We start from the raw sequence: 17086 nt of genomic DNA on the forward strand, positions 1-17086 counted from the left end.
CTTTCAGATCCATACGGCGTACAGCCGTTTCAATACAGACAAACATTTTGTGTCGATGTGTTTGTGTTTATCCCTTGTGATGGGACTTTGTAGGATGAACGTTGAGATGTATCAGGGGCACGGGGTGACCAATAAGGTCTGAATTGGTCTGTAAAGGGTTGACAGGCGTGCTATACACTATACACTACTATAGACTACACTGTACACTACACTACTATCCACTACATTACTATATACTACACTATACACTACGCTACTATACAGTACGCTATACCAAACCTGTCAACCCATACCGTTTAGCCGTATTCTTATACAGGAAAATTGAATTTTCAGGTCCCAATACGGGCAAACATTTTGTGTCGATATGTTTGTGTTTCTCCCTTGTGATTGGACTTTGTAGGATGAACGTTGAGATGTATCAGGGCACGGGGGTGACCAATAGGGTGTGAATTGGTCAGTAATAAGGTAGGAAGCACCGATAAGGGGTTGACTGGGATGTTTGCATGTTCACCACAGTAACTGCGGTGTGGTTCATGCAGTACTTTGATTTCTTGCAAAAGGGTGTCTAGTTGGTGTTTGAACATCTTAGGGGCCGTCCATAAATGACGTCACGCACCTAGAGGGGGGGGGGGGGTCAGACATTTGTGACGATGTGTGACGAGGGGGGAGGGGGTTTGAGAAATGTGACGTCACATCAAAATGCGCAACTTTAAATCAATACAGACAACACGTTCTACTTAATTAAATAGACTTTTTAATAAATGTTTTCTCCTACAATATCAGAGTGCAGCGCCACATTAAATACGCGCTACAATGACAATAGTTTTAAGCGATTTGAAGCATGTTTTATTATGGGGGGGGGCAGAGCTTTGTGACGTCATATTTGAGGGGGGGTCTGACTGTTTGTGACGCCGTGTGACGAAGGGGGTGGGGTCTAAATTCGTCCAAAATCGCGTGACGTCATTTATGGACGGCCCCTTATTCACGGAGTCAATCCATCCACAGCTTCGCCGGATACCCAGAGACACGTGGGGTGGGCGCCAATGATCTGGCGATAGGAGGCGTGGAGAATCGATTACCCAGAATCGAGGTATTCTTTAAGAAAAATAAGCGGATCGATGCCCGCTATCGTTCGCCCGCGAGCACTTCGGGAATCTGTAGAATCGATTGTGTGACGCAGGAATCGATTCCCGTTTCCATTGTGCCCCCGTTCCACGCGCCGGTTTGCAGTACCTCCCGGTCCGCGTTCTTTACCGAATATATATAAAAAAAACACGAAATAATAAAAAAACGGTGGCTTTAACGCCGAGGCTAACAACTGTACTTTGTTTTTTTTACACACACACAAAAACACACATTTCGTTATTATTTTTGGTTTTGATGTTGATCGTTGTAAGTTGAAGAGACCTGAAGGCGAGTGCTAGGCCCGAAGTAGGCGCGCGGGGGTAACCCCTTCTCGGATAGAATCCCTGCCCGGCCGCGAGGTGCCTAGGTCGGCAGAGCTGCGCGGACCGAGTCGGTGATCATGAGCGGCGGAGTCTATGGCGGAGGTGAGTATTCTAGTCGGGGGTTTAACTTTTTCCACCCCCATTAACACCGACTCGCAATATTAAAGGTGCATTTAATTTATGTTTATAAGCTTCAGGCATTCAAACGGAATAACCTTAAATGTTGCCTTCAGCTCTGAGTCTCGGGCGTAAATAGCTAACTGTAAACATTCTAAGGGTGCCTTAAGATGACTCTTTTGAGCCACAGGCATCCGCACTTAGCCGTAAGGATGTAATAGTGCCTTCGTCTTGCTCTATGAGTATTATACTTTAATACAGTACTTTATACAGCCCTAGAGTGCGTGCCCAAGTCTGGCTTTGGTTAGCCACAGGCATTAAGGGTACCTTAGTTTTAGGTATTTGAGGCTCGGGGCATACATGCTGCATCGCAAGGATCGTACAGTTTGCTTAGTATGGCTCCCTTGCTCCGAGAATGAATGAACGAGTAGGCCTCGGAAATGTAAGGTAAAAGGTAAAAACAACGAGCCTACCTTTACCCTACCTTTTACCCTTACCCCATACAAATTACCCGATTACAGGGTAATTACTGGGGTACTACTACACATGAAAAAGGTTTATAACGGTAAATGCAAGGCAGAGCGCTTTAGTCATATAGAATACTCTCGAATATTCCAATTGTACACGCTTTCTTTAAACTCGCTCTGTCTGTTGTTGTATCCTCAAATCTTGTAACTCAATTTTAACCCACTTCCCAATGTGGTATCGACTGCAAACTTGGTATACTTATGTCATACTGATGACAATACTATATTCTATCATAAAAAATAAATATTTTTAAACATGATTTTTTATGTTATGTTTCGGCTTGGGTCTAATTGTCCACTGTCAACTGACGTTGGCTGTAATTGGCCACGGTCCCCCTTACGTTGTGGCAAGCTTCGGGGCCACTTCCTGGAGTTGTGAAGTTCTTCCATTAATAGTACGGTACATTTCATTAAAGCGTGTTAAACATTTTTTAAAAAAATATTACTTATTGAATAGAGGTCACGGACTGCGCCACGGAGCTTTTAGCGGTAAACAAGGCACCGTATTTACCGGGTAATAATTCGCGCTACCTTTACCCTACCGGGTAATTCTTCCGAGCTACCTTTACCCTACCCATTACCTTACCCCTTTTACCCGGTAACAATGGTAAATTACCTTACCGAGGCCTATGAACGAGTTAACGAACGAATCAACTCTTATACTTTTTAGTTCTTTCGGTAAAGTCACGTAGGTATAAAATAAAATAAATCACTACGTTTCGGGTGCAACACAAGAGTTCGTCATCAAGTGGGAAAGCATGGCCTGCTGCTGAGGCTTTCCCACCTGATGACGGACCCTTATGTTGCGCCCGAAACGTCGTGATTTATTTTATCTTATACCTACGTGACTTTACCGAAAGAACCAAAGAGTATGGATTCCTGCAGTCACGAAAGCTTCAAATCAAGATTTAATAAACTCTGGTTGTTGTTGTTGTTTTGCGTCGTGAACCCAGATGAGGTTGGGGCGCTGGTGTTCGACCTGGGATCGTACTCGGTGCGCACAGGATTTGCGGGCGAGGACTGCCCCAAGGTAGGCGCACGTGGGGGGCCCCGTGTGACGAACTCCACTCGCGCAGAGCGGCGGGCAAGGCGAGGAGGAAGGGAAGTGTATGCGCTTATTCGTGGATTCTGTATTTATCTCCAACGGGCGTTTGTGCTCGGAAGTAACGATGACCTGGATCATAGATATGGACATTAACGAAGCTACGGTGGCAAGGAGATGTTAACTACCTCGCATGGTATACAGGAGGTTGTGGGTTTGATCCCAACCCTGACGCCTGCTGCTGTATATTTCGAGTTTGCATGTCTCTCTCATCATCATCCCGGTAGCTAGGAGTTGTTAACTACTTCGTCTGGTATATACAGGAGGGCGTGGGTTATATCCCGACCCTGACACCTGCTACTGTATATTTGGAGTTTGCGTGTCTCTCCCCATGGTCGCATATATTTTTCTCCAGGTCCTGCGGTTTACCTTCCACATTTAGAATCAACAGCACGCGTTTAGAATATTTGGCTGCTATAAATTTCCACGCGATAAGCCACTTCTTTGTGGCCAGGTCGCTTCTGAAAAAGAGCTATACAGCTCCATGGGCCCGAGTTGGTAAAATAAAAAAATTGAAACAAAAATAATAATGCAAAGTGTTATGCAAGGAATGGAAAGTATGCTCCATCAACCATCTTCATCATCTCTCGGCAGTCCCACAATGCAGCAATCCATCTGATACCAGCACACGTGCTGATTTAATCGGCCAGTCTCCATAGTGGATGTATCTTTTACGTGCGATCCGTTGTTAGTCTCACCCATGGGCCGTCATCCCTACTAGCGACGTGTCCTGCCCATGTATTTTAGGACGGGAATTGCATGCAACTCACACGAATGTTGAAAGTAATGACCCTTCACCATGTGCGCATACAGAAGGGCCGTTGCCCGAAACGTCACCATATACAGTTCGTTCTCCTATAACGCTGTAGTTGCGGTCCCAAAGAACACCGCGTTATGGAAAAATCTCGTTATAAATGACTAGCTTTACTACCCGGCTTCGCCCGAGACTTGGATTCTTGTCTTGGATTAATACACGGCCTACGCGGAGGGTTGGGGGGGGGGATGCGTGACGTCAGCAGGCACACTGCGTAACGCTTCCGCATGCGGGTGACATCACAGATGTGACGTCACCGCTCACTTGCCGTGCAAAATATATCCATTATTGCATTGTGTACAGTCTGGAAGCTACCCACATGCCAAATTTCTAATTTGTTGCATGTTGGGAAGTATGCTAAACATTTCGAACAGACACACATATTCACAAATTTCCCTTTTATATATATCGGGTAAGGCACAGTCCGCGATAACACGTGATATGCGTACACAGGCTGAACAAACACAGAGGCGCGTGGGTAGCATCTAGAAGCGTCCAGCAGCATCCCGGCCTTGTGCAACGCTACGCCGAGGCAGCCGTGAAACCGCTTATTCCTACTCGTGCGACGTAGTTCTGTTCACTCAATCGCATTATATCCTGTTCCCTAATCCAATTCACGTCATGAAAACATGTGTTATAGCAGAACAGATTATATATGTAATTATGTATATATTTATTTTAAGGCCACGGTGCTTTTGACGAATGCGTTGAGTTTTTGACTCTGAACACCGCTGCCGTGCGCGGTGCAGGCCGACTTCCCGACCGCCCTCGGGATGATGCTGGAGCGGGAGGACGGCACGACGCCCATGGACGTGGACGGGCTGGAGCGCGTTGGTATGGAGAGCGGCCACGTTGGCGCCCGCAGGTCCTACCACATCGGGGTGAACGCGCTACACGTGGCGCGCGAGGGCATGGAGGTCACGTCACCGCTCAAGAACGGAATGAGTGAGCAGGCTGTGCGAGCGTGTGAATACAGAGAAAAAAGATCCCCCCCACACCTTTATAGCCTTAACAGACTGTTGGAGCAAGTGCTGTTAGCGAGCAGCACCTATGAAGGCCGGCACGGAACACGAGTGGGTGGGTGGCCAGCACCACGCCCAGCCGCCTTTATCTCACCAGTGGCGATGTTTACACACCTCGCTATGTCGTGATTTCAGGCCGAGTCGACCTAGGGGAGGCCCAGAACCAGTCCAGATAATCGTCACTGGTGTTGGCCATGAGCGGGTATTGAACGCGGGTCGCTGGGTTCATAGCACAGCGTGCTAACCGCTACACTACCGCTCCCCACGTGAACGCTAACACATGAACACACGCAGTGTCGCTCACAGACTCCTATGAGTGTCACCGCCATCACGATTAAGTTGTCATCATGGCCAAAGCTGTTGATGCCTCCACTCCTCGCCAGCGCTTCCTCCCTCTTTATCGTGTGATTATTGATGGCCGGAACAATTCACCAGGTTGTAGCCACGCCTTCCCAGTGTTTGCGAATTTCCATTGACCTGCTTGAGGCTCATTTGCCTTAAGTGATCAACAAATTACCCAGGGTCCCACTGCCCTGGAGTGGGTGCCATTTCCCGCAACTCCGATTAGCACGGTTGGCTACGTACAGGTGCGAAAGAAGTTAAACATACATACCATAGTGCAGGTGAAAAATCTCTTCAACTTGCTGCTTCTTTCCTCACGCCGCTCAATTCTGTTAACATCAACTACATTGTGGATTTCTTATGACCTCGCTTAATAAATAAAAAAACACCAACTCTCATCCGCTACACATTCACGAGCGCAGTTTTTTTGTCGATGCTTGCTGAACAAGGCCTATATACAGTACGTATACTGATGCGTGTGTGATCCTTTTGTTCATCCACTGCTGGATGAGGGCCCCCACCTCACAGTGGATCCCGGTCACGTAAAACAAAAATCCCCATGCGAGCGCTGTCGAGTTTTCAGAACCTGCTTAACTGTGGTGAGGGGGGGCACATTTTGGGTGATTTTATCAGATACTTAACCCTGCCTTGTGCTCGTCTGTGCGTGTGGGTGACGCCATGTGCTCGCGTGTACGTGTGCGGGTTCACAGTCGAAGACTGGGATTGCTTCCAGGCCATTCTGGATCACACGTACAAACGAAACATCAAGTCGGAACCTGACCTACACCCAGTGCTCATGTCCGAAGCTCCGGTAAGGATCCTTTATTCACAGCCCTTGCGACCCTCGGCCACCGTGGTGGATCCCACCTACATTCCACCATGGTGGACCCAACCTACATCCCCTCGGGATTTCTGTTCCTCGTACACGGTACACAACCTTTGTCAATCCACCGCTGTCGTGTGCCTAGCACGATGGCTACAATCCGTGAGGCAGCATTCCCACAGTTGGCATTTCTCAGTGGTCGTTTGCCGCGTGTGTGCGTGCACTTTGTGTGTGCGCGTGCATTCACGTTTATTGTTAAGTAGCAGCGTCATTCACGCAAATTGCATCTCTCACAATCGCTGAGGAACGACAGACAGCCAGGTGGTGGAAGACAGCCAGGCGGTCAACTGGTGCTAGCGATTGTCCAAGCTCTGCAGTTTTCTATTTATTGAGCTGTTTTTAGCCATACATGTGGGAGGAAACCCCATGTATGGTTAGCACTCTCTCTCATACAGAAGAGGGATAGATTATACTGATACGCACTTTTCTGTACCGCCTTCTCCTGGCAAGCCAGGGTATGGCTCCTCCTCGGTGCCCACGAGGAAAGGAAGTTGTGCAACATTCGTGCGAGCCACCAACCCTGGCTTCCTCCTTAGTGCTGGATTACAGGCCGCGTGCATAGCCACCACCAGGCCTGTCCATAGTGGGGTGCGGGGCCCCCTCGACGCCTTCAAACTAAAGTATTACGTCTGACACCATCGTGACGTTGAAGGCCCCCAAAGCGCGGGGCCTAGGGCAGTCGCCTCGATTCGCCGTATCCTAGGAACGGCTTTGGCCACTGCCGCCTGCATTGATGTGCATGTGTGTGCATGTGTGCATCTGTGCATACGTGCGTGTGTCCTGTGGCTCAGTGGAACGCGCGGGGAAAGCGGGAGAGGCTGACGGAGCTCATGTTCGAGCACTACAACATCCCCGCCTTCTTCCTGTGCAAGTCGGCGGTGCTCACCGCGTATCCTCGCACCTGCCAACGCCCGATAGCGCTCACAGATGGCAGTATTCGCAGATCTGTGCGCACACACACAAAACATTGCCCATACAGCCATAAAGCTTGCAGGGGGAATGTGCTGTTAGCATCTATTTGAGGGCTTATACAAATTGCGCTGTGGAAAATCTTCAGGCCAGCATTAGCGCATGAGGACGTGGTGTTGTGGCCAGCTTCACGCCTGACCACGTTTTCCCTCCCCGTTGTTGGTGTTTACTAGACCAGGAACAGGATTATCCAGCATGATGGTGGAGGGGGGTGGGTGAGGGGATCTGGCCCAAACAGAAACGTGGATCATGAAAAACGCACGTGAACCAGGCTGTAGAAACATTAAAATGTTAGCTCTGTAGGATGGCAGTGGCAATTCAGAACGTGTGATTTTTAAAGGACTCTGTTTACTTGCCGACTCGATCGCGGTCACATGGGTCAAACTGAGCAGCTGTTATGCTGTGATTTGGGATGGTGATGCAGGCCGGCGGTTGCGCGTTCGTCACTTGTTTGCAGAGGTTCACGGTTCTCCTACGGCTGGCTGCCCTGGTTATTAACCGTAACAGTTTGTCGACCAACCAGCTGGCTTGTCAGTCTCTGAGTAAGTCGGGTTGTCAGACGGTACCGTTGCTTGATCGGCGGGTCGGTCAGTTTATTGAGTTAGTCGGTTTTGACAGACACTCCTGTGACTTGACCGGTGGGTCGGGTCAGCTAATCGCTGGACAAGGTTCCAACCTCCTTGATTCGGTCGTGGCCACAGCTTCGCCAACGGGCGCTCCACGGCGCTGGTGCTCGACAGCGGAGCGACGCACACTACGGCGATCCCCGTGCACGATGGCTACGTGCTGCAGCAGGGTCGGTGTCTACGCACGCACAAAGACAAAGCTCCCCCCATGTAGCCTTCGACAGACCGTGCGAGCGCTGTTAGCGTGCGCCTACGTAGGCCGGCACAGCACTTGGCGGGTGGGCAGCAACAACGCCCTGCCACCTTTGTCTCCCTAGCGTTGATGTTTATGTGCCGCACCAGGTACTTAATTTAAGGCTGTGTTGACGTAGAGGCAGGTCCCAGGACCAGTTAAAATATTCGCCACGCACACAGTCATGCACTCGTACAAAAGACAAATACAAAGAACCCCCATATAGCTATTAACAGACTGTTAGGGCAAGTGCAGTTGGTGAGCACCTACACTCGTACAACAACAACACCCGCCATTCACCACGAAGTGGCGGTGACGTCACCACTGCATCTGTGCCAGGCCAGGTGCACTTTCAGGCCACGTGAAGTGTTGAAGGCTCGCTCACAGGCGGTCACGGGACAGGCCCATGTGCCATGGGTTGACTGACTGAGATGACTGGCAGATGCAGCAGCTGTGCCCCCTACTGTGCCAACTTGCTGTATTTTAGCCACCCGGTGCTCTGCTCGTTGTTGTGGGCATTGCTCCTCCGCCCTCCGTTGTTGTGAGAAGGCAACTGCCTCCAACTGCCCAGTAGCGTCCTTCGCGAGCCTCCTAAAAACAAATAATCACACACACATACGTTATGGCGATCCCTGTACACGATAGATACATGTCGACACGCTGACCCTGCTGTGTTCACGGTGCCATATGTGTGTGGTGTGATCTCTGTCCCTGCTGTACCCAGGCATTGTGAAGTCGCCCCTAGCTGGTGACTTCATCACCATGCAGTGCCGTGAGATGTTCCAGGAGATGAACATAGAAATTGTCCCTCCCTACATGATCGCCTCCAAGGTGTGGGTTCGACACTCGTCTACGGGTTCAATGTTAAGTCTGTGGGTTCAATGTTAAGTCTATGGGTTCAATGTTAAGTCTATGGGTTCAATGTTAAGTCTATGGGTTCAATGTTAAGTCTACAGGTTCAATGTTAAGTCTATGGGTTCAATGTTAAGTCTATGGGTTCAATGTTAAATCTATGGGTTCAATGTTAAGTCTACGGGTTCAATGTTAAGTCTATGGGTTCAATGTTAAGTCTGTGGGTTCAATGTTAAGTCTACGGGTTCAATGTTAAGTCTATGGGTTCAATGTTAAATCTATGGGTTCGACGCTAGTCTATGGTATTCAATGTTAAGTCTATGGGTGCTATCTGTAGCTAAGTTAATCTATGCATTCTGTGTTAGTCTATTGGTCTATGTTAGTCTGTGGTTGTCTATGGGTATACATTTTAACGTGTGGCTCACTGTGGCACGCGCGGGTCTCTGCGTCCTAGCTCCGTACGACTGCCATCTCGTTGCGCGGCTTTAAACGATCACTAATTCACCGTCGTTAGCGCTGAATTAAATGCTCCTGGGGGAAAAAAAAAATCACGCTTGTTGGAAAAACGTCGCAGCATCCTTGCACGCGCTCGCCCCTGATGTTTTTTCGCTGCTCGGTGTTGTGTCGACCGCACGTGCGGCAGGACGCGGTGCGAGAGGGCTCCCAGCCCAGCTGGAAGAAGAAGGAGAAGCTGCCGCAAGTGACACGCTCCTGGCACAACCACATGTGCAACGTGAGAGAGCGGCTGTGCAGTCACCTGCTAAATCGTCGTCGTCGTTGCAATTATCCAAACAGCGCGGCCGCTGTCGTAACACCGTTATCATCATCATTACCAACTTTAGCCATGATCGTTCCACGACTGAAAGAAACTACAAATTGTTCATGAACTATAGACTATTTTTCAGAAGCGACCTGCCCACAAAAATGATAGCTCAACGAGGTGGCTTACTGTGTGGAAACTTATGGCAGCCAAATACTCTTAAATGCGTGACGTTGATTCTAAATGTGGAGGGAAACACTGGAAGACCCGGAGAAATTTGCACATGACCACGGGGAGAGAAGCATGAAAACTCCAAAAAAACAGCAGCAGGCGTCAGGGTTGGGATCAAACCCACGACCTCCTGTATACCAGGCGAGGTAGTTAACATCCTAGCCACCGTGATGATGATGATGAGAGAGAGAGAGAGACACGCAAACTCCAAATATACAACAGCAGGCGTCAGGTTCGGGATCTAACCCACGACCTCCTGTAAAGCAGGCGAGGTAGTTAACATCTCATAGCCACCGTGGCGCCCAAAGGCACCCCCATCTCTCGTGGCCCCGCGATGCAATAACCCACCCAGCGGCTGCACCACGAGCTGTGATTTCATCGCTCCGTCTCCGCGGTGCACGTCTCTTTGTGGGCACGTTTGTCATTCTTATAACTGTCCGCAACGTTGTGTTCAGTGTACCATGCGTGTATGCTGTGTGCCGTGTGCGCGCGATGCGTGTTGTCTGTGCTTTGTGCGTCTCTGTATGCTGTGTTCGGCTGGATAGAGAGGGGGCCGAGTGGATTTGCGACAAGGTCGAGAGAAGACCAGTGATACGTGGTATGGAGCGGCGTGTGCGACGATGGACTGGGGATCACTCGCGTAGCGGTTTGTGCGCTGTGCGCTACAAACCTGGCTCCCCGAGTTCGATTCCCCTCCATGGCCACCAACACCAGTGACGATTATCTGAACTGGTCCTGGGCCTCCTCGTAGGTCGACTCGGCCTCAAATGAGTACCCGGTGCGGTGTGTAAACATCGCCACTGGGGTGACGAAGGCGGTCGGGGCATGGTGCTGGCCACCCACCCCCTCGTGTGCCGTGCCGGCCTTACTCGCGAACAGCACTTGCCCCAAAAAGTCTGTTAAAGCTATACGGGGATCTTTGTCTTGTGCTATGTGTGTGTGGCAGGAGGTGATCCAGGACTTCCAGGCGTCTGTGCTTCAGGTCTCCGACTCCTCCTACGATGACCAGTTCGTACCACATGTGCACGTACATGACGTACAACTCACCCCCCCCCCCCCCCCTTCCTCTCTCCTTCACTCTCCCCTGTTCCAGTTCTGCTGTTCCCCTCTCTCTCCTCCTGTCTTTCCACCTGTACGAAACCCCTCACTGGCGTGTATCTGTACGTGCGTACGCGTCTGTGGTGTGCTGTGTGCAGGGTGGCCGCTCAGATGCCCACTGTTCACTACGAGTTCCCGAACGGATACAACTGCGACTTTGGGCCAGAGAGGTTCAAGATCCCCGAGGGGCTGTTCGACCCCTCGCACGTGCGGGTAAGGGTTCGCGCGCCCCACTCGCTCGCGCACGTGTGCCGCACTCGGCCACACGAGTGAGTCTCGCCACTCGCGCTCGCCACATAACGTATCGCGCTGCCCTCGCCACTCTCACCACTCTCACCACACATAGCGCACTCACCACACCGCACGTGCTGTGCGCACCGCACGCGCCACGCGCATCACTCCGCATCGCACTCGCTATTTCGTCATGCTCACCACTCGCACCACGCACGTGGAACCACACTTGCCACTTGCACTAGGCGTGCCACCCACATCACACCGTACCACACTCGGCACAATCACCACACTCACCACGCTCGCCACATGTACCGCACTCACCGCTCGCACCACACAAAACACACCGCACTCATCACACTGCATTCACCACTCGCACCACACACACCACACCGCACTCACCACTCACGCACCACACCGCACTCACCACTCGCACCACACACACACCACACCACACTCACCACTCGCACCACACACACACACCACACCACACTCACCACACACACTACACCAGGCTGTCCACTCACGCCACGCACACCGCACGCCTGCTTGCGCTTCTCCCGCTGATCCCACTGAAACCCTCCGCTCCCAACCCTCGGTGGTTGTGATCGTGGCGTTTGCACTTGGCGACCCGTGTTGCCGTGTGCGGGAGGAGGGGGTGGTGATGGTGTCGGTGACGATGACTACGACGATGTTGGTGGTTCTGTCTTTGGTGCGGCAGGGCCTCACCGGCAACACGATGTTGGGCGTGAGCCACGTGGTGACCACCAGCGTGGGCATGTGCGACATCGACATCCGGCCCGTGAGTGCCTGCAGGCCGCTGCGGTCCTTCATCATACACGGCGCACCATGCAACACATCGCAAGCCTTCTCTCGGCCGTGTCGCACACCCACTTAGCCGCCTCTTTATCCAGCCAAACAGAAGCTGGATATGCCAACTCACTGTGATTTAGCCGCCCGGTACTCTGCTCGGCGTTGTGAGCGTCGCTCCTCCACCCTCCGTCATTGTTGGGAGGGCGACTGCCTCCAGCTGCCCAGTAGCATCCTTCACGTGCCTCCTCCATAGAGGCCGATCTTGACACCGCTGGTACCAGTCATCGGCAAATCCACTCGGCTCCACATCTTCCCGTATCACATCAGTCCTTCCCTTCTCCAGCCAGTGCCGTGCCTATTTAGCCCCCTCTATTTGACCAAACGGAAGCTACTTTCGCATGCGGTGGCTGGGCAAGCGGTCTACGTGACCTAACCAATGCAGCCTCACCTGCCAGAGGAGCTCGCAGATGGGGGGCTACTTGATCCAACACCTGAGGGAGGAGGTCACATAATGCATATGACTCACCGGACTTGCCTGCGTCCCTCTACGGATGTTTATCTGCAGTGGGGGTGTCGGCCCCCACCATTCCGTAGCCCCTGGCTGATCAGGAGGCAAGTCCACAATAGCTTGAGACTCAAGGCTACCCACCCTCCCACATCCTTTCCATACCGCACTACGAACATCACACCAGGCACATCACACCCCACGCATACCACACCACAGACGTCACACTTCACACGGGCGTGGTGGTGGTGGCGGCGGTATTTGCGGCGAGCGCAGGGTCTCTACGGCAGCGTGATGCTCGCTGGGGGCAACACTCTCCTGCCGAGCTTCACAGACCGCATCAACCGTGAGCTCTCACAGAAAACTCCGCCGGTGAGTCGACATACGCCAGTGACGCGCAGTCGCCGTTAACCATCGGCAGCATCGCTTACGCACAAGGAAGGGTGACCGCCACCGTCACAGCAACTAGCAAGGGCCAGTAGCATCAGTAGTATCACGACCACCCCCGCCCCCCCCCCCCCCCCCCCAATGGCCTGTGTGATGAATTGTGGGATTTTGATTATTTGTGGCTGCCCATATGTACATTGCGTTTGTGGATGTGTGTGTGACTGTGCATCTGCATGTGTGTGTCTGTAACTGTCTCTGTGTGTGTGGAGAGCTGTAGTGTAACAGTTAGCGCGCTGCACTACGAACTCGGCAACCCAAGTTTGATTCCCGCTCACCAGTGCCGATTATCCGAACAGGTCCTGGGTCTCACCTAGGTCGACTGAGCCTCAAATGAGTACCTGGTGCAGTGTGTAAACATCGTCACTGGGGAGACAAAGGTGGCCGGGCGTGGTGCTGGCCACCCACCCCCTCGTGTGCCGTGCCGGCCTTCATAGATGCACGGTAGCAGCGCTTTCCCCAATCGTCTGTCAATGCTATACGGGGGTCTTTGTCTCTGTGTCTTTGTGTCTGTAACTGTACCTTGACTTCCTGCCAAGTGAGCTTTCGACACCAGGCATGGCACAAGCGCCGTGGTGAAGTCACCGCCACTTAGTGGCCACTGCTGGTTGTTGTCTATATCTATGTGCGTCTTTGTGTTTGTCTGTGGATTTGGACCACAGAGCATGAGGCTGAAGTTGATCTCTAACACCAGCTCCGCCGAGCGAAGATTCAGCTCCTGGATTGGCGGCTCCATCCTCGCATCGCTGGTGTGTAACGCTCGCTCATCATTCAATCACTCGCTCTCGCTCACAGGTTCACAATCACACACACACACTCACAAACGCATTCAGTCCTGCTCACAAACATTCGCACGTTCCCTCTCACACTTCATCATCACGGTGGCTACGATATGTTAACTACCTTGCCTGGTCTACAGGAGGTCGTGAGTTTGATCCCCCCCACCCTGACGCCTGCTGTATATTTGGGGTTTGCATGTCCTTCCCATGGTCACGTGGATTTTTGTTCGGTTACTCTGGTTTTCCCTCCACATTTAGTCAGCATGCATTTAAAATATTTGGCTGATATACATTTCCACGTAATAATCCACTTCATTGAGATGTCATTTGTGGCCAGGTCACTTCTGAAAAAGAGCTACATAGCTCAGTGGGTCTTAAGTGGTAAAATAGAAACTGTTGAGTTTATAGTTTAGTTGACTATATGCTTGTTTTTTAGTGTATGTGTATATATATACACGTGCATCTGTACGTGTATATATATGTACGCATGCGCATGGGAGCGGTAGTGTAGCGCTCTGAACCCGGCCGCCAGAGTTCGATTCTCGCTCACGGCCAACACCGGTGACAATTATCTGAACCGGTTCTGGGCCTTCCCTAGGTCGACTCAGCCTCAAATGAGTACCTGGTGCGGTGTGTAAACATCGCCACTCGGGAGACAGAGGCGTCCGTGCATAGTGCTGGCTACCCACCCCCTTAGTGTGTCGTAACGGCCTTCATTCATAGGTGCTACGTGCTAACAGCACTTGCCCCAACAGTTTTAAGACTACCTGGGGGGATCGCTGTTTTTGCATGCGCAGGGCACGTTCCAGCAGATGTGGATCTCCAAGCAGGAGTACGAGGAGGGCGGGAAGCAATGCGTCGACAGGAAGTGCCCCTGAGGTGCATTTTCGACCCACGGGGGAACCCACCGACCTCCACTCAGCGACTCCTCCCACACTCGGCGACTCCTCCCACACTCGGCGACCCCTTCCACGCGTGGCGGCTCCACCTGCTCTGCCCAGTTACTCCACCCTCTCCACCCTGTGACCGCACACTTTAATGGTGGCTCCACCCACCCCCGTCATGTACTCTGTACAGTGACTCCTCTACTTATGAACACTTGACTTACGACCTATCCGTATGTCCATTTGCCTGTTCGGACCGAGATTCGTAAGTTTAATCGCCGCGCAATAGATGGCGGTGGTGGCATCTACGTTTGCAGAATATGAAGAACCAGTGGCATCTACAGGAGATTATATAACTTTTAAAGCCATTCCCTGTGTTTAGTGTACATGCCGTACAACATTTTTGGAATCGACAGGGGTAAAGTTGTATTTACGAACAAATCGTCTTCTGAACAAACCTCTGGAACCTAACTCATTCATAAGTCGAGGAGTCCCTGTATGTGTGTTTAACTTCTTTCCCACCGTACGTAGCCCCACCATGCTAATTGTAGGTGCGACTCCACCCCCTCTCAGCGACTCCACTCTCTTAAGAGGTGGAGCCTTGTCCTAAACTTGACTCGGATATCGCAGCGCGAGCGCTTTTACCCTGTAAATTTTACTGCGTTTCGTTTTCATCCCTCGACATTTGACTCTTCACCCAAACTGGGAAGGTCGCGGCAAAAGGCTTCGCGGCCTTCACGGCCACGTGCCTCTTCTACATAGACGTTAAAATCGGTCAGAATCGGAACCTTTATTTAGATCGTAGGAATCTGATGAGCTTATGAAGATATTTTTTGTCACAGATGCCCCGTAGCTGAAATGGGCGTTTATCGCGGTGGCTGGGAAGGTCAGCGCGGAGCTGGCGGTGACTGCTTGGATCATGGCCATTGAAGCTCTGCAAGCAATGTGGCCACCTCTTGGCAGCGTTTCTATTTCTTCAGCTTCGGCATTATTATTTGTTTGCCGTCAATCTCACGGGGCGCGGCGGTTGAAACGTCGGTCCAAGTTTCTCAAATCTCCCCCACCCCCGCTCCTACGCCTCTGTCTACCCAGCACTGTGCCACATTTATCCAAGATGCCTGGCCAGCGTGTGAAAGAGTAGGCCAAATACCCTTCAGAGCTCCCTCTGGTGCAGGCCGTGACGTGAGTGAGCGGGCAATTGCAGGGCCGCACCTTCACCACCCCCCACCCCCCGTCCCGCTCATCAGTTGTAACCGTCGGGTGTTTCGTTTTGAACCTAGGTCGACGCTCAGCCCTCTTTTTGCGTAGCTCTCCCCAAGTGCCTAGATCCACGTGCCGCTGCGTGCAACCAAAAGGGCTTCGACGTTTTTTGTTGTTGTTTACGCACGCTGCGGGCGGTGTCCCCCGTAACGGGCGCGCGCGTCTCCTCTCCTCCCGCCCTGCTTTAATCCACTTGGGGGAAAAAAAAACACGTTTCGTGACGAATCCTGCGAAGTGGAACTGTGGCGTAGCTTGGCCGACCTGGACCCTGATGCAAGACGTTGAATGGGGCCCCCCCCTCCTGTCAAACTTTTGAACCCCCACAATATTTGTAGGCAAATGCCTAGGCCCCTCCAGCCTGTGAGCCCTGGCGCAGTTGCACTGCCTGCACACTCAATAGCCACAACACTTGCTCGGTGCCTTCCTCCGTCTCTGGTAAGTCTCGCTATGGAATTGGCGTATCGTGGTTGGCATCAGCCCTAGGGCAACGAGTATAATGCCCCCCCCCCCCCCGGCCCAGTTTCATAGCTCAGCACCTGGGCCCCACCACCCGCACAATTGATAACTTCGCCACTTGTGTAGAATCTGCCGTGTGGCTGCACGACTGCTCCCCACACATGGACACACCCATACAAATGCAGACACACCCATAGAGATACAGACACAGCCATAAACACAACCGTGGTTGTTTCTCCACTGGTAACACATTGTGCTCGGGAGTAGTCAGTTCATGATGCTGTGATTGGCAGGAGGGTTGCAGGTAAATTGAACGTCTGCCTCCTGATTTCAAAGTGAGGAGGCAGGGCTGATGTAATGTTAACCGGACCGAAGTCGCACGTGAAACATCCTGGCCGTCTTTATTTTGTTGTTGGTTTTTGTAAGAATATAGTTCTAAGGTGCAAAAGAAATACCACCCCGTTTGCAAAGTTTTGTAATGTTCGAAATAAAACCCATCCTTAGAAATTGTGCGTGTTTTTAAAACTACGTGGAAAGTTGCCTTGCCCCCTGGGTGTTTGTCCTCAAAACCATTTTCGGAGACCAAATCGTGGCTAAAATCACTTTTAATGGCAAGAAAAATGTGCAAAACCTTGCGAGCCGTGACTTGAAAACTATACACGAGGAAGGGAACGAGAAGCTTGCAGAGCTC

At 51.6% G+C, this 17086-nt stretch overlaps 1 protein-coding gene across 1 annotated transcript; it reads left to right on the forward strand.

The window, feature by feature from the left end:
* The first annotated feature begins 1139 nt into the window (after positions 1 to 1139).
* Positions 1140 to 16902, forward strand: LOC116950545 (actin-like protein 6A). The gene is made up of 14 exons (XM_032968411.2): positions 1140 to 1550; positions 3046 to 3122; positions 4758 to 4953; positions 6083 to 6183; positions 7047 to 7144; positions 7926 to 8020; positions 8807 to 8913; positions 9578 to 9667; positions 10872 to 10933; positions 11122 to 11236; positions 11976 to 12056; positions 12849 to 12944; positions 13679 to 13765; positions 14593 to 16902. Exons 1-14 carry the CDS (start codon positions 1526 to 1528, stop codon positions 14671 to 14673), a joined length of 1311 nt encoding a protein of 436 aa, XP_032824302.1. The 5' UTR covers positions 1140 to 1525; the 3' UTR covers positions 14674 to 16902.
* The last annotated feature ends 184 nt before the right edge of the window (positions 16903 to 17086 follow it).

The sequence above is a fragment of the Petromyzon marinus genome, chromosome 39, assembly GCF_048934315.1.
Source record: "Petromyzon marinus isolate PM22_M1 ecotype Great Lakes invasive population chromosome 39, UKy_Petmar_22M1.pri1.0, whole genome shotgun sequence".
Taxonomy (NCBI): Eukaryota; Metazoa; Chordata; class Hyperoartia; order Petromyzontiformes; family Petromyzontidae; genus Petromyzon; species Petromyzon marinus.

Coding starts and splice junctions, on each gene's coding strand:
- LOC116950545 (XM_032968411.2), top strand. CDS start 1,526: ATGAGCGGCGGAGTCTATGGCGGAG. Junction 8,914..9,577: donor CCTACATGATCGCCTCCAAG/GTGTGGGTTCGA, acceptor CACGTGCGGCAG/GACGCGGTGCGAGAGGGCTC. Junction 9,668..10,871: donor GGCACAACCACATGTGCAAC/GTGAGAGAGCGG, acceptor TGTGTGTGGCAG/GAGGTGATCCAGGACTTCCA.